The 22,917-nt window shown below is 29.8% G+C and overlaps 1 protein-coding gene across 3 annotated transcripts in view; it reads left to right on the top strand.

Annotated features, from left to right (window-relative positions):
• The window catches only part of shtd (anaphase promoting complex subunit 1), a 114,746-nt gene that overhangs the window by 5,250 nt on the left and 86,579 nt on the right, over positions 1-22,917 (top strand). For 2 of the 3 annotated variants that reach the window (XM_075376916.1, XM_075376918.1), the window contains exons 3-8: positions 2,046-2,265; positions 2,972-3,066; positions 5,847-6,018; positions 11,790-11,923; positions 14,775-14,896; positions 17,392-17,412. In XM_075376916.1, coding sequence (XP_075233031.1) covers positions 2,046-2,265; positions 2,972-3,066; positions 5,847-6,018; positions 11,790-11,923; positions 14,775-14,896; positions 17,392-17,412 — 764 coding nt within the window. The remainder of the gene's footprint in view (positions 1-2,045; positions 2,266-2,971; positions 3,067-5,846; positions 6,019-11,789; positions 11,924-14,774; positions 14,897-17,391; positions 17,413-22,917) is intronic. The other variant, XM_075376917.1, reaches the window with a different exon arrangement.

The raw sequence follows: 22,917 nt of genomic DNA, 5'->3' as shown, positions 1-22,917 counted from the left end.
GATGATTGTTTTATTTATTATATATATGAGGTATACAGACCTCGTATATATGAGGTATATTTACCTCGTATATAATAGGTTTCTATCATGTATATGTGGTCTGTTCAGAAAATTACCGAACTTTATTTTTTTAATCTTTATTATTAATTTTATAAATTGTTGGTTCTTGCCTCCTTCAAAGTACTCCCCTCCCCTATCCACACACTTTTTCCAGTGGTGTTTCTACTTTTTGAAGCAGTCCTGAATAGCTTCATTTGAAATGGTCTTTAAGGTACATGATGAATTTGCTCTAATGTCATCAATAATCTCAAAATGACATCCTTTCATCACTGATTTTAATTTCAGAAATAAGAAAAAGTCACAAGGAGCCAGGTCTGATGAGGAGGAGGGAGGCTGAAGGAGGCCAGTCATCTGAATTTTGGCACAAAACTGATGAATTCACAAAGCTGAATGTGTGACGGGCGCATTGTTGTGGTGAAGGAACCATTTAGCAACTCTGGTTTTTTTTGCAGACTTTTTCATGTAACCTTGTAAAATGCCTTTATATTATGCATGGTTCAGTGCTTCACCTTGAACAAGAATTCAAAATGCACAATTCCATTAAAATAAAAAAAAACAGAGAGCATCACTTTGACATTGAATGGAGATTGACATGCTTTCTTGGTGCTTGGAGATCCTTTACTGATTCATTATGATGATTGAACTTTTGTCTTAGTGTCATAGCAATAAACCCAGTTTTCAACTCCTGTTATGATCCTTTGCATGAATGTTTCATTATCATTGGTTTGTTCAAGAAGTTGCGACAAACGTCCACTTGATGTTCTTTCTGCTATTTGGTCATCAAATAAGGAACAAACTTTGCTGCAATTCAATGCATGTTCAATTTTTAAGCAAAATATTATGGCATGATCCACTCGAGATGTTAACCTCTACTGCAAGTCTCTGATAGTCAATTGCAATTTACATGATCTAGATCGTTGATTTTCCGAATGTGGGTGTCGTATGTTGAAGTCAAAGGTCTTCTTGGTCAAGGGTCATCTTCAGTTGACTGACCATTTTTAAATCGTGAAAATCATTCGTTACATTACGTACGACCCGAAGCATCATCTTTGTAACCTTTTTTCAAAAGTTGAAATGTTTCTGAGAAAGTTTTCTCCAGTTTCACACAAAATTTTACGTTGTATCGTTGGTACTGAAAATCGTACATTACAAAAATTACATTACAATTTTTAATTTAATTAGAATTTTTGTAATTACATTACAAAAATACTGCTGACACTTAGACATGTTGCACTCAAATAATATTAACACGAAAACTAAATGAGATGTCAACAATCCAAGAACAAGTGATTACCGAGGAGGTTATGCAGAACTCAATGCTGCCAACTGCTTGTCACTAAATATCTTTGTTGATACATAATTAAAAATGTTTGGTTATTTTCTGAATAGACCTCGTACTAAGGAAGGGTAGGGCTTGCCGTGAAACCTAAAAGATTTCTTGCATATTCATAAACTTATGATTTTTTATTTCAGTTTTTTGTCTTTAGCAAGGTGCTAACTCTACCAAATCAGTTTTCAAAGTTATAAAAAATTATTTTTTTTCTATTTTGGATCATCTTAATTCCAGGAATAAAAACTGATCTCATTGAATTGTCAGCCTCTATAGTAGACTGGTGTAATCTCTTCTTTTCATTTGGAAGATTCTGGTTTGTAATCCAAATCGGACTTGACATATTTTACTTGCTATAAAATTCATCTATTATAAAAAAAAATAAATGAAGTAAATGAATGTAATGGGTATTATTTTGTTGTCAGTAGTTTTAACAATCTAATCAAAATAAGACCTATAGTTTTTAAATGATTACTCAGTGTAGATGGTCTAGCCTCTAAATTCTTCAGTTTAGTTTTGAGGTTAGTTGAGAAGTTAGTGTTAGAGTAATAATCTTATATTGCTGCAGGTCATTTAATAGTGTTATATATAATGTAAAATTTTCATTAATTTTAAAGTTTATATAAAATTTATGTTCAATTTATTTTTTGTTTAGAATGAATGGTGGATGCTTAGAGGTTCAAAAGATGTTGAAGAAGAAGAGCTTTATATCAGCGGGAAGACTGCTGTGTGGAGTCAAGGTATGGCTGGTCGCAGTCTTGCCAATACAACAACTGAACATTCAGCTGCTCGAGTTTTGAAAACTTGTTACACTATGGAAACTCCTGTAAAACAAGCACTATGGTGTAAATTTATCAAGAATGACCAAAATGCAAGTAAGTTATCATACTAAATTTAGCATTTTTCCCAAATGAAAAATCTTGTCTTTGAAGAGTTCTTACTCGTGAACTTAAGGATGAAATAAATTCAATTTTTTTTCACTATTAAATCGTGTTCTTTTTGTGTAGTTGTGAGTTGAAATTAATTTGAAAAAAACCAGTAGGTATTATAGAAAATTATACTTAAAAAAAGGTGTGCTACATTTTTGCCTGTTTTCCTGATAATGTAATTTCAATGTTGCTATATAGTGAACAAGTGAACTGTCTGTTCTGCGAAGTGTGATTTTGTGAAATGACTACTCTTTTCTAACAAAAGACCAACGTTGTTAGTAGCTTTAATCAAAATTCTTTCTAAATTTTTTTTCAATCCTATTGTTGATTGAAATTATAAAACTATATCTACCATAATAAACAAACTAAAACAATTAGTTAGATAATTAATTTTTTTTTTTTTTTAATTATAATGACAGCCATTAACTGTACTAATATTTTACCTAAATATTTAAAAAATGGAGATCATTTTGAGTTATTTCTCCCACTTCAAACCATTATTTGTAATCAGTATATGATCTGTTTTTGTTTAAACCTAACTGTTTATTTGTAAAGCTAATTTTAGTGATTTATCATAATTTTTTTCTTACAGCCCTCATAATGTTAAATTAAAATTTTACTAAACTCTGATTTATATTTTTTTTTTTTTTAGCAATCGAAATGCCTAGTATCTGTATAATAGATGATACCAAAATTAAAGCTTATACTACAGATGGTGAAGACTTCCTTTCTGCTCTTCAGTTTAAGGTAATTATAATTTTCAGATTTATTTAAACTAAAATCTTTAAGATTTAGAAATGACATATATGTACAAGCGCAGTTAAAATCATTTCAATACATTTCAACCTAATTTGTCTAAAAGATGCTACCATAAATTTCATTTATACTCCAATTCATTTTATTATTTCTTCAAGTTTTATTGACCCCCCACATAATTTTTTTACATTCTTGTATCATCAAATTTCAAAGGCCTTATTTGAAATAATTTTTCTTTCTGTTTTTCCTATTCATGTTTCATTATTGTAAAGCGCAATATCATCCCCCACAAATGTTGTGAAGGATTTCTAATTTAGATGTGTAATTGATTCTAGAAGATTTCTTCTTTGCATGAAGGCTTTCCTAGTTTGCGCTAATCTACTTTTGATGTTTGCATTACTTTTTCTATCCTTTGTAATTTTATTACCTCAATAAGAGTTATACTACTTCTTATGCATTGTAAGCCCCTGTAACTTAAATCTTAATTCCTCATTATCCTTGTTTTACTGTTATTTAATTTCAGTAAAAAATTCTCCCTTGAAATAAATCCATGCCATTAAGTATTTATTCTAATTAATTTTTTGTTTTTTCTAAAGGAAAAATATTGTGATGAATTTTAACATCATTATTTTCTCTCCTTGGATTGTTATCCACTCTAAATTTTTTTTTCAGTTCACGTGTTGGTATATGTATTTACAAACTCAAAAGCAACAAGGGACAGACTACATCCTTGTTTCACTCATTTCTGAGTCTGCATGCCTTTCTTCATGTACTCTTATAACTAATATTATTTTTGTACTAATATCTGGAAATCTCCAGATATCCTATGCAGTTTTCTGGATGCAGGGCTCGTATGCAGTCCCCTGTCCCTTGTTAAAGATATTTTGAGTTAGGTGTAGTGTTGTGCAGACTCAGGTCAATCAGAGATGTGTGGTTAATTGAAACCCAACCATCAAAGAACACCGGTATCTATGATCTAGTATTCAGATTCGAATAAAGGCAACTACCTTTATTAGGATTTGAACTCGAGAACTTCAACTTCTGATTTACAATGGCAAGTTTTACCATTTGATCAACCCAGCAAGTTATTCTTACAACTGTTACCTAATTTTTGTATAGATAATAAATAACCCTTTTCTTCCTTACTTAAGTCTTTCTTTTAACTTTTGCGCTGACATCTGTATATCTTCAGTTCTTAACTAATTGAATAACAAAGATTTTGTCTATTGCACCACCTTAAGGTTTTTCAGTAAAACTCGTTTTCCATAGTGTGTTTTGAAACATTTGCACATCTGTTTTATCTACAGTAACTTCTCTCTTTACCTCAGTCTTGTATAATATTTGTATTAAACTGCATTATCAGAAATTTTCTCTTTTTAGCAAGATGGATGTGAATAAATTGGTAAATTATATATTTTTTTCTATACAAAACTTAAAAAATAGTAAAAGTTATGTAAAATCAGTGCTTTCATTACTCCTCAACATGTAATGTAATATAGAGAAGTGGCAATTATTTTAATAAACTGTAATATTTTTGTAGCTCTGTTAATTTTTTCTAAGTCAAAAAGTCATGAAGCCTAATACAGGAGGAAATATAAATTCAATTAAAAGGAACCGTACTGTTAATAGTTCTCTAAATAAGTGTGTTATAATATTATTAATCTAGCTAAGTACATTTGGAGTTTTACTTACCCTATTTCTTTATCATTCTCTCTTTTATTTTTTATTTTATTTCAACTCTTCCAAATAAAATTCTTACTTACCCAATCAACATTAATTCATTGATTTTAATAAAACAATAAAAGCAGTTATCAAGATTTATCTCAGTTGTGTTAATGATTTCTGGTGTTTGATGAATTGTAGAAAACAAATTGGTGGATATTAGATGCCAACTTTTTAAAAATGAAAAATAAAATTGTTTGAAATCAAGTGGAATATAGAATAAAGAAGACTGCTTGAAAAACAGATTTGTAGGCTAATACATTTGACGAAGTTGAGCAAATTATCTGATTGATAATTTTACAGCTAACTGTAATTTTATGAGTTTTATCACTTTGGTTAAGTGAAGCAGTTTAGCGTTAAAGATTATATTAAGGATTTTGATAAGTCTAAGAGTTTAAACTCAATTTTGGGGTATATCTATGTCACATTGTTATTTTTTTCTGTATTGGTTGTTTAGGTGAAAGATAAGTAAATATAACATTGAAATGTTAGCAAATTTTATGTACTCTGATTTCTTTAATAAAATTTTTTTTCTTTATTTTAAAATAAATTACTGAAACATTATATGCAACTTATCTCATTTTCACGTGTATATATAAAAAGTACAGTTTCAGAACCCTTGTCTTGATTTTTAGTTGCTCTTAGTCAGATGTACGTCACACATCCTAAAAATATAAGTTGCTTAGACATATTTAAATATTCTTATTTTATTTTGTATTAAGATACTATTTATCTTTGATAGATAGATTAATACATTTTTGTATTAAGATATCCTACCTGTTGTTGAAAGATGGATATCTCATTTTAAGAGATATAAAAAAAAGACTGCCTTTTATCCAGAGGTTTCAGGTTTGAATCCCAATCAGGCACAGCATTTTCACACACTACAAAAATTGTTATTCATCTCACCCTCTGAAGCAATACCCAATGGTGGTCCCGGAGGTTAAAAAAAAAGAAAAGAAAAACATTAGTAGTAAGATTTTATTATGTGTTACTATGAGTATTAATTTTATTACTATGTATAAGTTATACATACTCTTTTTTTGCAGGTGTCAGCTGCATGGGCCACTAAGTTTGGGTTGTTACTGGAAAGAGTGACAGCTGTAAAATTAGATAAAAAATTTAATCCTATAGATTTAATTACAGCACCTCAATTACCTACATTGTTCTCTCTTCTTCATCCTCTAGATGAAGTTGCTCCAGTTTTGATTATGAAACATGGTAAGATTAATTTTTTAACATTATAAAACATTAAATGGTGAAGTTGTGTTGTTACTTAACCGCTTGTATGCAGCATGTGTTACAGAACGGATGCCTGATTAACATTACAAAATTCAGCTTTACTAAATTCATTTTTTACTTCATCATTCATCATAAAAATGTGAAATTTGTCACCATAATTTACTTTGTCAATGTAAATGATTTAAAAATCTTTTGTTATCATTGCATAATGTTGGCGTTTTATAAGTATATACATATGTACATACATGTATATATATATATAAGATTTGTGTGTTTATATCATTATAATATTCAGAAATTCTTTGTGAAAATAAAACAGTTGTTTGTAATCTTGGTTAAAAAAAATAATTCATATTCCTACAATCCAGAGACAAGTTTTCTTGTGCTTCTTGCAAATAACTTATTTTTATGTGAACCTAACCGTTTTTTAATAAAATGAAACTCTAAAATATAATAGAATTAAAAAAAAAGTAATAGTAAAACTAATTTAAAAAGTATGTTAAACAGTTAAAAAGTAGCTTTTTCCGTTTTTAAAATTGTATGTGTCAACATCAAATTAAGGGTTAGTAAGTTGTTTTTTATTTGTTGTTTACTTTTGCAAGCAAATTTAAAGAGTAGTTGAAAAAATAATTGCTTTTAAAGTTTGGTAAATGTTTTATCAAGTTTATTTTATTAAACACTAAATTGTGCTTATTAACTTTGGAATTTGTATTTTAATTCTATCTTGGAAATGAGTCAGAATTTAAATTGTTTTTAAAATGAAATAATCTGTATATTTTAATACAGTAATTTAGATTTTTACTTCCTTGTACAAAGTAAAGGAGTATTGTGATCATGAAAAATTTCGTTTTTCAGATTTCAACAGAAATATCCATTTTGACTAATTTCAGCATGACGTCTTTATGTACAGGTGATTCAAAGAAACGGGAAATTTAAAAAATTAAATAACGGTAAAGAAAAATTTTTTTTTAGAAAATGAATTTTATTTCATGTAATTGTACAAATGTTGCCATTTTAGGATACATACATTTTAGTTTATTTTTTAAAGATGACATCTTCCAGGTGACCTCCTCTTCTACGTAAACACTCACGAAGTCTCTTCGTTAAATTGTTCATGGTTTGACGTAACATCTCAACTGGAATTTCCGCAATTGCTTCTCGGATCTTTGCCTTCAGTTCTTCCGTGTAGCAGGTCTACTGTGGAACACTTTGCTTTTAAGGTGACCCCACAAAAAGTAATCGCAAGCTGAAAGATCAGGCGATCTGGGAGGCCATCTAATGTCACCATTTCGTGAAATGACACGTTGTCCAAACAATTGGCGTACAGCTGCCATCGATTTCATGCAGTATGTGACGTTGCTCCGTCTTGTTGAAACCAGGCTGTGTTAAGAATCTGTGGAAATGTCTTTTGTTGTTCCACAACAAAGGTTTCAAGCATGGCTACGTAACGAGCCGACGTCACTGTAATCGCAAGACCGTTGTCATCCTCAAAAAAATAAGGGCCTATAACACCGTAAGATAACATAGCACACCACATGGTCACTTTCTGGCTGTGCAACGGACGCTGGTGTAGCTGCGTAGGATTTTCTTCTGCTCATTATCTGAAATTTTGCTTGTTAACAAATCCACTGAAGTGGAAATGCGCTTTGTCTGACATCCACAGTTCGTGAACAAACTCTTCGTTATCATTTATCTTCTGAAGCATTACATTACAGATGCAGTTGTGCTCGCACAACTGCATCGTTCGGTTTCAGTTCCTGGACGATCTGCAACTTGTATGGATGGAATTGCAAGTCCTTCACTAATATTCTTTGAACACTTGAACTATGCAATTGTAAAGATGCTGAGAGACGACGGATTGACTGATGTGGACTTCATGTGACAGCATCTTGCTAAGCTTGAACATTCTGTGGTGTACGGACGATTCGCGGCCTGGAGGTTTCTTTTTCATTGCCGAACCAGTTTCCTCAAAATTAGATATCCATGTTTTAATTGCATGTGCTGATGGAACACGATCGTGCCGTCCCAGATTAAAATGACGACAAAATTCTCTACGCGCTCCCTCCACACTGTCATTGTTTTTGTAAAACGCTTTGATAGCAAATGCACGTTGCGCACCACTCCAAGGATCCATGACAACTAAATGGCAGGTTAGGTTAGAGAGGCTGGCGCCACTTATCAAGTGGTACCAATCGCCCACGGCTACCAACACAACTTTCAAAATTTCCTCTTTCTTTGAATTACCCTGTACATACATACGTACGTTTCTCGCATGACTCAAAAACAATTAACTGTAGAATGTTGAAATTTCTTATTTAGGACTGTTGTAACATCTAGTTGTGCACCTCCCTTTTTGATTGCAATCGACTGGACCAAAAGTTTCCAAAAAAGCCCAAAATCCAAAAAAAATCTGGATTCTGACTTTTTCTTAACAGCAGTAATAAGGCCTCATTGAGACGTTTTTAATAATATATCATAAGTGGTACTTATTTTCATTGGTTCCAGAGTTATAGTCAAATAAAGTTTTAGTTAATGAAATATCTGGATCTTACAAGAGGAAGGCACATCGATTGGAATCGGGACTTCATCTCCTTTTTTTTAACTTTTTTTTTTTTTTTTTTTTTTAATTTAAATATATTGATTTATTAATAATTATTAACCTCTGAGTGTAAAAAAATATGATAAATAATAATTCAATAACAATAAAAAAAAGAAAAAATATCAGAAGATATTAATGAATTAAAGTTTTATGTACTTTTCATTTCAAAAAAAATGTGTATTCAAGGTCTGTAAATAAAGTAATGAGACTGGTTGAGAAAAACGTTTTATTGACAATCCACTTATACATGTACTCCATCACCTTCAAAATAGTTCCCTTGGGAAGCCACCCAATGCTTCAAACACTTTTCCCGCTCTTCATAGCAGTGTTGCAACTCAGAAATCGGAATATACTTCAGATGACCAGTTACATTATATTTTTGTTTCCTACTGTTCCAAAATGGTCTCCTTTGAGGTGTTTTTTTAAAGTCAGTAACAGGAAAAAGTCACAGGGACTCAAGTCAGGTGAATAAGGTGGTTGAGGAACTATAGGAATGTTTTTCTTTGCCAAAAACTCATTAATTGAGAGTACAGTGTGACAAGGTGCATTGTCATGATGCACCATCCAGTTGTCTTTGTTGGCTAGTCTCATGTGAGCAACACTTTTCCGCAGTCTTTCAATAATTCATCGGTAAACATATCGATTTACAGTCGATAAAACTCCTTATGGAGAATGCCATTACTATCGAAGAAACAAATTAGCATGGTTTTGATTTGTTCATTTTTGCTTTCTTGGGTCGTGGTGAGTTTAGAAGTATACCACTCCTCACTCTGGAATTTTGTTTCTGGGTTGTACTCAAATATCCAAGATTCATCACCAGTAATAACATTTTTTAGAAGGTCAGGATCAGTTTCAATTTTCCCTTGAAGATCACGGCACACTTCCACTCTGTTGTTTTCCTGTTCAACAGTGAGGTTTTTGGGACCAATTTTGCACAAACTTTTTTCATGTTCAATTGGTTTCTCAAAATTTGATAGATTGTGTGGTATGGTTCAAATTCAGTTGTTCTGCAATCATTTTGTTAGTCGCCGGTCATACCATATCAAGTCTCTGATTTGCTCAACATTGTCGTCACTTTTTGATGTTAATGGTCTTCCAGAATGTGGATTGTTCGCAACTGATTCCTGGTCATCTGAAAATGCTTTAAACCACCTAAAAACGTGGGCTCATGATAGAGCATCATCTCTAAATGCCCTTTTCAATTTTGAAAAAGATTCAGTTGCTTTTTTGTTGACTTTAACACAAATTTGATTGCACAATGTTGCTCATAATTATGCCACTCATTTGTGTAATGTACAACAAAAACTCTTTTCATGGAAAGTTTGTTAACGTCTCATGTGGTAACAATAAACTAAAAATATTAATACCGTAATGTAAATCAGCTGTTCATATAACCATATGTTTACTAGTAATTTTACTGTGGCACTTTGGCTGCCAAAGAAAACTAGTCTCACTTTATTTACAGGCCTCATATGTAATTTAATAGGCATACAAGGAAGTCATGTGGTACCCACATAAGATTTTTTTTAAATTAGGCTACTTTTTTGGGATTAGTTAGTAGAGAAATATTTTTCATTTAAAAATAAAATTATAATAAATGCTATCATTATATAGTAATTCTGTTTGATTTTATTATAGTAAGTGAATAATTTGAAATCTTTAGGATTGAAAAATATTGTAATGAAGTAATTATTCTGGTTTTAATTTTATCACCTCTTAATTTAATTATTATTATTAAAATTAATTTAGTGTTTAAATTAGCTTAGTGCTTTGAATTAGACATTTTATTTTACTGTTTTTACCAATACATAAAAAGGTGATTTGTTTGAAAATTTAAATTTTATTATAATAGTAACTATGTTTTAAGAACGTTTAGAATAGAGATAAGTATTACTGAAACTTTGTCAAAAATCAAGTAGGTTAGATGCCCACATTGGGTCCTCTACTTGCCCACTTGCAATGACTATAATTGTGGACTCTCAGATACTTCTAATTTGTTTTACCTGAGAAGGTTTTGAGCAAACTATAAATTACTTTTTTTTTGCAATACAGCATTCAGAAAGGTACAATTTTTGTTACTGTGTAGTAGGTAGTTAGTTTTTATGAATAATTTGTTATATTATTTTTTTTTTAAATTTAGTGAAGAAAGTTATTTACTGTAATGTGAATTTTATGCTTGTTTACTTACTGGTATAATATGCTTTTCTCTCATTTTTTAAATCTTGTTGACGTCTTGTGATAATAGAAAAATTCCACAATAACGTAAAATTATTTTTACAACTAGTTTTCCTGATACCCATTATCATATGTTTTAATTTGATATAAGATTTTGAAAATTAGATCTCATGTATATGGATATTAGGGTACTGAATTGCATTCATTACAAGTTTATAGTTGTGTTTTGTTAAAAAAAAAAACAATTTCTTTTATAGCATAATTTTATTTTATTTATTATTTTACTGAAATTAATCTTTCTATAATTCATATTATTCCTCTGTACTGTTGTATTTAATTCTATTAAAATAAACCATCTAGTACAGATTACTGAGATAAGACATATCTTACCTTAATTTTACCATGAAAGTATTTTAATGGGATTTTGTGTTCTCAGTCATGATTGAAATAATTCCATTACTGCATAATAAAAAATAAAAATAAAGTTAATGAAAATTGTGTATTAATTTATACGAATTCTGCAATCTGTTGCAGTTTTTATAAGACTGACTCCCTCAAACACTGTTTGATGATTTATTAAATTGAAATTTTTTTGTATTTATATAAATTAGTTTGTATTTTTATTAAAAAAAAACTGTATCTCAAAATCCTGTAAATGTATTTCTAACATAATTGCTTACCTGTGAGTAAAAGAAAAAAGGCATCAGCATGTCATAGAAAATAATAGTCACAGAAGAAAAGTATGTAGAGAATGAATCATGGAGTCAATAGAAGTTGTCTAAGTCCAAGTAGTTCCATTCTACTTCATGGAGAGCTCGGCTCCTGAAAGGAATCAGCAGGAAGTAAGTCAAGTCCTTGAGGATTGATTGAAAAAACTAATAAATAAAACCAGATATATTTTTTCTTTTAGTAAAATAATGAAATTCTAAAGATTTTTTTATCTTTGCTAGATATTGTTACTAAATGTTGATTGCAGGTGATTCATTATCTTTTATGAGTGATCCCTACCTAAAAGTTGTTTTTACATCTGAAGAACCTTCAATTTTGCTATTCTATGATGTAAGATCTGGTAAACATAGTGTTTGGAAAGTTAGAAGGGCCACTGCAGATGTAAGTATAATTTTATTTTATTTTAATTATCTTAATTTCTATACATAATTTTAAAGCTTACAAGTTCATGTAATACAGGTAGAAGAAAATACTTGATACTTTTAAATTGTGGATTTAGAAAAAGGGAAGGAAAAATTATAAAAAATAAGTGGCTACCCGCAGCATTGTACATGTACTTGACATACAGCTTGAGCCCTTCTACGCTTATTTGTTTGAGGCAATTCTGGATGTAGCTTGTAGTTCAGCTTGCGGGTTTTTTTTGTATCCTATATATCTCTCTTTAAAATAAAAATTAATCAAAATCAATGGTATAGTTTTTGCTTGATTGAGTAACAAAAAAACTTTCAGATTAGTATGATCACTGAAATTTACAAAGGAATTTAGATTGTTAAACATTAAAACTTTTTATTAGTTATTATTGAATAGTTAAGACCATCTTTATAAAATCTTCTAGGTTAAAAAGAAGAAAACTGAACAAATATTTTTTATACACAGATATCAAACATAAAGTAAATATTAAGGTTCATTAAAAAATAAACCAAAAACTAAATTTTACTTTAAAATAAAATAACAAGTAAGTAACAGTATAAGTTTTTATATAAAATAAATCACGAAGAACAGAGAGTGCATTAAAAGTGCTGAATTTAAAATCTGTTAGTCAATGTTTTAAATTTTTTTTCTGAAATATCTCATATTTAAAAAAAATACTACAGAGATTGGTTTTTTTAATTTTTGTAGGTTTACTATCTATTAAATAAATATAAAATAAATAAGCATTTCTTTTGGTTTACATTTTACATTATATGCATACATAAATTGATTAAAATTATACAAATTTTTATATGGATAAAAAATGAAACTCTTAAGCTTCTTGTTAACTTAATATAACCAAGTATCATTTGAACTTTGACATCTAAAATCAGGCCTATTACTGGGCAGGCCTCTCCTCCTAATATTCTGTGCTTCTTTGTCTAATGCCAATATATACCAATTTATTTCTGTAGCCTTCTTCAAATCATCCTCCTACTATTTCTTATTTCTACCTCTTTTTCTTTTCCTATAGAAAAACTTCCAAAACGTAACTCGTAATCTTTTCTACAACTATCTTCCATTTTTGCCAGGTAACCAGCCGATTTCTATTTCAATTTTTTTAATTACTCTAACCACATCTGCCATTCCAGTGTGTGTAGCCTTATCTTTTCACTGTTAATTATGTTAATTAATTAAAAGCGCTTGAATATGCATTCAAGTGCTTTCAGAATAAAATTCCATCATCAGGAACTAAAAAATTTTTTATGTTATAATCTTATTAAAACTAAAACTCCTTTGTCATGTAAATTTGTTTATGTAACGTAATATAATGTAACAGTGGTCGTCATAGTTTAAAATTATGTTGATTTAACATCCTGTCATTATGAATTTCTACATTATTTTGTAAACCACCATTATATACACAACATAAAAAAATTTTTTAGATGAGGTAATTTTATTCTGAAAGCGCTTGAAAGCATATATAAAAGAATTGTTTGTAAGTAGTGGGTTTTTTAATTATTAATTTTATAATCATACCAACCATGTTTGATAAAATGATTTATTATATTATAGTAATTCTCCCAATGTAAGTAATCTGTAATTAGTTTGTAATCTGTGAAATATTTAAACTTGGAGCCAGTTTCAATATTTGTAATTACTTCTTTATTTTGTGTCAGAATGTAGTCAATTTCTATCTTAGCTTGTCCATTGAGAGCAATCCATAACCACTCCCTCCCCACCCGTGTTTCTTAAAAAAGGTGTTCATTATGTTAAACTGATTTTAAAATCAATCAATAGAATTCATTAGAAATTGACTAACCCTTCCTTTTCTATCATTCATCTTTCCGTACTCATAGTATTGTACCCATCATAGTTTTGTCCCCTGTTTCTTTACTCCCAACCTTACTAAAACAATAGATGGTAAGTAAATAGAAGACTGCTCATATTCTCAATACAAGGGTTTGGATATGAGGGATGTAGTGTGAAAATTAATGTTGGGAGAACAAAGGTAATGGGGGTAGAAGCTAAGAAGGCAATGAATGTCTATACAAAAGAAGGAAAAATTAAACGTATAAAACAGTAAAATTACTTATGAAGCATGTTTTGCAAACATTGAAACGTGAGGAGATAAAATTCAAAACAGCAATAACCATGGATGCATTTAGTATAAGAAAGCAGTTGTATATTAGACAAAAAGTTGGAGTAATACTTAAAAAAGTATCTTGTAAAATATTATGTTGCAAACATTGGCACTGTGTGAAAGGGACAGAGAAAAATTGGAGAAATTTGAGATATGGGCTTGGAGAAGACTGGAAAAAAATTTAATGGACAGATGTGGAAGTAATGAGGAGTGCAAATGAGTTTAAAAGTGTAATCAGAATAATCTGGAATAGAACAGCCAAATAGCTGGGTCATAACATAACCGGAAAAGGCCTGATTAAAACAAAACTAGGAGAATAAATAGAAGGTACGAAAGTGAAAGAAAAGATAAAAAAGAGTAAAATTTATAGTTGTAAAAGAAAGTGAGATCTAACAGAAGTTTAACAGGTAATAGGCATGGTGGAAGTGATCTCCCTTAAGCAGTTAAATTATAATAGCAGTTAACTGTACAATGATAGTGTACAGAACTTGCAGGTCGTAATAATTCATATTGCAATACAAATTACTGAGTAATGATCAATTCTTTTCTAGCTTGTAATACCTTAATCCAGAAGTATTGTGTGAACTACAATTAATATTAAGCAAGAGATTAACAACGTAAATTATTTTGTTTATAAATTCTACTTTATTTGTTTAACTTTTTGTTTGTTGATATCAGGAAAGTCAAATGATGAGTGGAAAACAAGACAATGTTACTACTCAAAGTAATTTTTCAATGCAAAGTCCAGTCCCATGCAGTACCAGCAGTAATTTTACACAGCGAGTATCATTGCCAAACAGGTAAGAATAATTTTTATAAATTTTTTCTTTTTGAAAAAAAGTGTTTACATTTAATAACTTTTATGTCCATTTTAAACTTTTTTTTCTAAATAAGCAGATAAGAAAATTTTCAAATAGCTTACAAAAGTCTATTTAAAATCTTTAAAAGTAGATGGTCATTTTGATTGTTAAATAATGATACACTGACACTCAGGTCTTGTACTATAAAATAGTATAAGACAGTAAGTACATAAATGAAGTAAATTATTTCTTTTTTATTATTTAATTACATATTTTCCTGTGTAAAATGTAAATATTCTACTGATGATGATTGTTTAACAGTTAAAATGGCATGTAGTTTTAAGATTTTAAGCAAACTTTTCGTAAACTGTTTTGAGCATTTTCTTTGATACACTTTATTTCAATAAGTCTTTATGTGCTTTTTATATGATTGAAAATTATTTTTATTCCTTCTCTTTTTTCTAGCTAATTTGGGAAAAATTCCTTCGTGGTTTCATTTTTTTTAAAGAGGGCAAAATGGAGTTTAAAGATGTAAAAAGTTAAAATTTTTACTGGCAACTCTTAATGACCCATTAAAGAAAAAATCAATATTTTAAATTACTTAATCCCTAAGCAGTGAATTTTTCTTTGTACTCTGTTCTTCTATGCTTTTCATTTTCCTCCATGCCTTTTCTCATCGATGTTTTAACATCTTTTTTTTTAATTTTGGTTATACATTTAGAATTTTATTTCTGCTATGTTCATCTTCATATTACAATTATTTTCCACTACTATGGTAGCTTTGTTGAAATTACCCACTACTTACAGAGGATTAAGGATTTATGTCTTAAGTGATAGTGGATATAGCAGTTTTGCATCTTCTGTTGCTTCACTAAGTATATTTTGGTAACCAGTAGCTGCTTTCAAAATTTTTGAACAATCTAACTTCTGTTTTTATTTTTATTCGTTTTCATTATATGAAAGAGTTATTCAGTTTTCTTATTTTTTTATAAATATGTGACATAATTTTTCTGGTTTATGTGCTGCAATATACAATATAAAGATAAGGTGTGAAATGTACAGTTTTTATGGAAATTGTACAAGATATATTTGAAAACATTAAAGTAATATATATTTTTTTACATCATTATTCTTAGAAATTTTGTAAATGTCGTTTTCTGACTACTGTGTGCATCTAAATTTATAAAAGTTATTAATAAGATGTAGAAATGTGTTCATTGAAAAATATGTCTTGATTTCATAATAAATAATAAAAAATTTAATGAAATATTAGAAATTGAATTATATATCATAATGTACAAAAAAATGGAAGTTTATGGCATACCTTACTGTTTCAATGCTAGCATTCTTGTTGCTTGACAAAGATCTAAACAATGCTATTTCTTTCTGGGAGTGATCAATCTTGTCACGTGTTTTATTTGTTGTAGTAATGATAATTCTCTCTTCAAGTGTTATAGATTGGTTGGTAATCTTATCAGTAAAGACTATTTTTAGTTTAGCCCCAAAAAAAGTAGAGGGAGTGAAATCAAATCAGGGCTTCTTACTTGCTAGGAAAAAAATCTTGCAATCCCAACAATCAGGGAATGGTTTTGAGTCTTACATTGGTTCTATAATAGGTATTGCCACATTTTGCTGAAAAGGAAATGGATGATCGACATCCATTTATCCCTTACACTACCAACGGTGTAAGGAAAAATATTGTTCCAGTATATCCGAGTAACTGTTGACTGAATTGTTTTATAAAAGTATCTACCATACAGTCATGCATAACTCCATACTGTAGAATGGCTAATGTGCATACTAACAGTGCATTTTATATCCCTAGTAAATAAAATATTTCTATAGAGTTTAATACAATGTTCAAGTAAATTAGTTGATTATTTCCTAAGATGTTTTACATTAAAATCATTAATATCATTTTCATGAGCATTATAGATAACATTAATTAAATAAAGTATAGTGTTAGTTTTGAATCCTGCTATGATTATGTTCATAAAATCTAAATTCAGTATTTACTATGCTGCTACTGATTAGTAGTCGTTAGTTCAAAATGAAATGAACTTATGTAGTCTGTCATACATGCATTTTTGGCTAACAGCTTGCGGTTCTGAGGGGAAGTAAGAGTTCTCAACTACTTTCCTGTAATACTCTACCAGTGCTTACATCAGCTTTAAATAATAGCTTATGTTTATTATTAAACCATTCTATGGGTTTATAACTGAAACTTACTTTACATGATTTCATTTAGGTTCAATATTAGTCATGAGCTTTTAATATAATCACATAAATATATGCTGCTTTTTTGTTGCTCTTAATATATTAATTATAACAGTTTTATTCTGATAGTGTATTATTTTTAATGTAAGATATTGAGATATAGAACATACTGTATAATCTTGTACATTTGCTATATTATCAGTATAAAATGATAAGAAAAATGAATTTTATTAGTGTGTATTTATTTTTAAATCATTTTATTTGCTATAATTTTACAGTGATCCAGGGTTCTGTAGTTGGTCAGTATTCTGAACAGTTAATTTTTGTATTTTTCTCTTTTTTTATGGATAATAACTTGAAACTTGTTTCTTCACTTGCTTGTTTTTATTTTTAAATTAATTTGGCATGAAACTGTTTAATGTGAAAATAAATTAATTATATTTATGTGCATGAGCAGAAATATATGAATGTATTTTGTATAATATTATCTTAAAATATTGTCCCTTATATTGTATTTCTTCTTCTTTTTAGAGATTATTCGAGGTATACAGTAGTAAAAAAATTATCTGAACAAAGGAATCTGTGTTCTGTTGTAGGGAATTTTCATTCTGTGGCAGATTGCTTGCTGTTTGATGTTTCACGTTTTGTTATTAGTTCATATACAAATAGAATTAATGGTTATTTTGCTTCTATAATTCATTGTCAATTTTTGGTAACCTTGTGAATTTTTGTTATAAGTTTATTATTCATTTCTAGTTAATACAATGGATATAACCCCATGAAGCAGTCAAAAATTGTTGCTCTGTCCCAACACACAAATTACTCAAAGACAGATTGCCAGTGAGTTTAGTGTGGGGTTAGGTACTGTAAATGAAATCGTGAGAAGGTTTAAGGAAACTGGTTCTGTCTGTCCAAATTGAAAAGGAAAATGTGGATAAAAAAAGAAAACCACATCTACACAGGATTGATTATTAATAAAAAAAAAAAAACAAAATTAATCCACAATTTTCAGCTGTTGACCGTAATAGGGTCTTGAGAGCCAGTGGGACTCATGTTTCTGATGTGACAGTTCATACAAGATTATTGGCAGTTGGAAGGATTGCTCGGAAACCTAAAAAGAAGCAGTTACTGACACAGGTTATGAAGTCAAAAAGACTTTAGTGGGCAAAGGAACATAAAGAATTGACTATTGAGATGTGGAAAAAAGTTATTTTTTCAGACGAGACTCATTTCTTTGTCCAAGGGGAGAGAGAGTAGCTTACATTCATAAGTCAGCAGATGAGAAGACTGCTACACCAGCAAACTTGCTACAAGCTCCCAATCACCCAGCCAAAAAGGGGTTCTGGGGATGTTTTACACATGAAGGGCCAGGAGCACTTATGCCTGTGGATGGGATGATGAAATTGGACCAATATGCCAGAGAAAAATAGTGCCACTTATGCAGAAGAACCCAGAACTCATTTTCCAACAGGAACTTGCCCCATGTCACATGTCAAAGAAAGCAAAAGAGTTTTTCAAAAACCAAAAATTTGAGGGCTCTCATGGCCAGGGAACTCCCCTATCCTGAAATCCATTGAAAATTTATGGGCCAAACTAAAAAGAAGACTTGGGAAAATGAATTGTAGCACAAAAACTGACCTTATTAGTTCAGTGATACAGTTTTGATTTTGAGATGAAGTAATCAAGAATCATTGTTCCACCTTAGTGGAATTAATGCCAAAGAGGATTAATGAGATAATCAAAAGCAAAGGAGGACACAACCTATTAAATTTGAGTAAGTTTGATTATTAAACATTTTTTCTTTTAAAATAAAATTCTCTGTTAAAAATAGTGTTTGGATAAATTTGTTTGCCACTATACAACTGGAAAATGAGTCACACTTAATTTTTTATTTTATATAACTATTTTGTCTATTCTTTGATCTTAAGATAATAAATCACTAAAAGTTAACTGTGCAATCATTTTAATAATGTATTTTCTTTAAAACTGCTGAACTGATTATTGCATAACAAAAAATAAAGTATTAGTTTCTAGTGATAGTTTTTGAAAAATGTTGAAAAAACATTTAGTAAAAATTGCATTAATTTTTTTGTAATATTCCTGGGAAAAATTGTATGATAAAATTTTCAAATGTTATAATATTGAGAAACGAAGTTATAATCAAATTATTTTGGTTTTCGTTTACTTAGTTTTGAACTAAGTTGAACTTAGTTTTGAACTAGTATGAACTTAGTTTTTATTTCATCTGTATTTGTCAAATATTTAGTGATTGTATTGATAAAATTAGAAAATTAATTATTGTGTTAATAAAATGAGAAATAAAGTAAATCCAAATATTTCTCTGCTTTTAATAATTTTACTAAATTTCTCTTATAAGCTGTTAACCAAATTTAAATAAACTTCAAAAAAGTAAGAGGTACTCAGATTAACATATACATATATGTTTACTATTAAATGAAATATAAACCACCAAAACGCGGTTCACTCCAGTTCTGTACAGCAGAATTTGTAAATTTATCCAAAATAAATTAAAAAATTCTCAAAAAACAATTTCAACAAATTAAAAAATCATTAATAAATATGTTTTAATATAATTATAAAATTTAATTAGACTGAGGATGTGGGATCCCGTGAAAATTTATTCTTGGAATTAATATGGTAAGTTTAACTTATCTGTTTAGCGTGTTTTGGTGGTTTATATTTAATTTAATATTAAGTTTTATTAGTACAGCAGTCATTATGTTAATGAAATATTTGAATTTCCAAAAAAAAAATATATGTCTAAAATATATATTTTACGGTATGCTCAGAAAGTTGCTGTACACTGGAATTTTGAAAGAATAATGGCGAAACTTTCTTAATTATTAATTTGTATTTTTATTTCATTACTTTATAGAAATCTGTATTACAATAACTGGAGTAGTTTATAAAAGGTGTTAAAAATACCTCCTCCAACACGTATCAAATTGTTTTCAAACACTTTAACCTGCTGATATACTAGAATGTCTTGTATCTATGCCATTATTGCAGTTTTTTGTTGGTCAATCATGCATGGTTTGTTGCGATAAACTGCTTATTCTGCTGCCCTCCATAGAGAGTAACCTGGGGAGGAGTCAGATCAAGTACCCCCTTGAAATGATTCGTTAACTAAAAACATATTGTAAAAATGATATTGACCTGTTGTGCGTACCATGGCGCCATCTTGTTGGAACCAACCATGATTGATTTCCAGTTCTTTTAAATGACTAATGAAGTTTGTTAAAACAGCACAATAATGATCACTATTACCTATATTCCCAAAAAAGACTAGACCCACAATGTGTGCTCTAACACTCTGACCCAGATTCCAATTTTCGCTTCGTGTTAAGATTTTTTTTGTAGTTCATGGGGGTTAGTTGTTGACCACAGTCATGTATTTTGTCAATTAATATACCCTCCCAGATGAAACAATGCTTCATTTGTAAAAAATGTAATGTCGAGGATACATATGGAATTTGGGTCAGTAAAACATTTAAACTATTGATAATAATTTAGTCTTTTGGCATAATCTGTAGGTTTCAGTTCATGAACACACATAATTTTGTAGGGGAGAAGTTTCAGTTCTTTTCTTACAGCTTTATGTGCGGTAGCAAGTTTGATATCTTGCTGCTGTGCTAACTTATGCATTGACTTTGATGAACTTTCGGCCATTTATCCAATATATCCTACATTCAGTATAAATCAGAATACTTGTCACCTTCATATAAGATATGTTCTATGAGTAAAATGCATTACTCTACCGAAAGAACAGTTATATTTCTCGCAACTATTGATTCCGATAACTGAAACGAAATGAAGTACATACAATCATAATTCAACAACTGACATTTTGGTTTGTTACTGAGCAACGCCCAATGAACTCGCAAGGCAACCAACCTAATGCCGACAGAACAGAATGCACTATATAATTTTAAAGCGTATGTCACAAAAACTTACAAAAACATATATTTATAAATATATATAAAACTGTTCTGAGTTAAGAAAGTTTAAATACACAGATGCGCAGAAACTCGATTGGGAGTGGCATGTGAAGTGGAGTGGGCAATGCTAGTACGGTAGGATGGATTGTGCAGTAAGTTCAAGGATTGAGTGGAAGCAGGAATTCAATTGCCTTCTTGCATTTGTGTATTTAGTTAACCCACCATACATTGTTACCAGCGTTCATAACCAGTATTTTTCTATAGTTTTGAACTGTATTTTTTAATACTATTTTTTTTATAAACGGTCTTTTTCAAAACTAATTTTGTTTAATTAGTGGAATTTTTAAATACTTTATCTTCCTAATACCTCATCCAAGATGCAGTTGTAGATTAGGAAGAGGAATACCTCTAAAAAGCCAGAGTAAATGTGTAATAATGAATGTCTACAGCAAACAAGTCAAAGAAAATGTAGCAATGGTGTGTGCAGAAATTCAAGCTCACATAGCAGATCTTTGTGGTGTATCTGTTCATATTGTGCATAAAGTGATAACAGAATCAAATTATGTGGGAGGAAATGAGAATTTTAGTATGCTGAGAAAACTCTTAATAGAATGAAAATGAAAGTTAACATTGACAACTTCCAATGATACGCGTTATGTAATATCATACACAGTTTTCATATACAACATAAAGCCCTGCCAATATTGAAAAAGTTATTTGTTTTAAAAACCAAACATCCAGACCTGCAGATGAATTTCATTCATGAAACTCTAAGGAAAATTCTGAGGAGTGTGGGTTTTAGGTGGAAGAAAACTGAAAATAACAGGAAAGTTTTAGTAGAAAAACAAGATATACTTCTTAAATGAGTAAATTATCTAAAGAAAATAAACATTTACAAACGGGAAGGAAGACCAATAATTTTTTCAGAATAATTTTATATTCACTTGACACACAGGAAAATTTATAGTCTGACTGATGGTTCAAATAAAGGCAATAAACCTCCTGTATCCAAAGGCTTGAAGCTGATAATAGTTCACGCTGGTAGTGAAGCAGGAGAAATTCCAAATGCTCTTTTAATTTTTACATTGGGCCAAAAAAAGGAGAATACTGGAACAACATGAATACCGATAATTACAAAAAATAGTTGAAAACAAATCTAATCCCAAATCTTCCATTTCAGTTGGTTCTGGTAATTGATAATACTTGGTACAAAAACATAAAGTTACACAAGGTGCCAAATTCAAACAACAAAAAACGAACTGTTAGAGTGGCTTCAAGACAGAAATATTCCATGCTCAGCAGATACGTTAAAAACAGAACTGTATGAATTAGTGGGAATTAATAAGCCCTGATATGAAGAATACTGTTTCAATAAAATATTGTAGGATCATGGTCATCTGTGTTCCTGATAGTAGGATGGCAATCTTGCCACCCTACTGTCCTGAAGTTAATCAGATTGAGTTGATTTGGGCAAAAATAAAAAGTTAGGTAGTGAATGAAAATGTCTCTTGTCAGAAAAATATAAATGATATAAAAGAAATTGTTGAGAAAAGATTTTCTGAACTGCCAGTGGAATATTGGAAGCAATGTTGTGAACACACAATAATAATAGAAAAAAATTATTATGAAACAAATCGAGTTGCTGACATACAAACTGAAAGGTTTACAATTTGCATTAATGACAGTGATAGTACCAGGAAAGCACTGATGTGAGCGCCAATGAATCAGAGTCATCAAATGAGGATGATACAGATGATGCGAGATCTGATGTTATGGATGGGATTGAACCGCTTGATTAAAAAAACCCTTATCTATACTAATTTCCTACCTTTTTCTGTTAACTAA

This window comes from Lycorma delicatula, chromosome 10, assembly GCF_047948215.1.
Source record: "Lycorma delicatula isolate Av1 chromosome 10, ASM4794821v1, whole genome shotgun sequence".
In the NCBI taxonomy this organism is placed as follows: Eukaryota; Metazoa; Arthropoda; class Insecta; order Hemiptera; family Fulgoridae; genus Lycorma; species Lycorma delicatula.
This window is presented reverse-complemented; position numbering and strand designations above follow the sequence as displayed.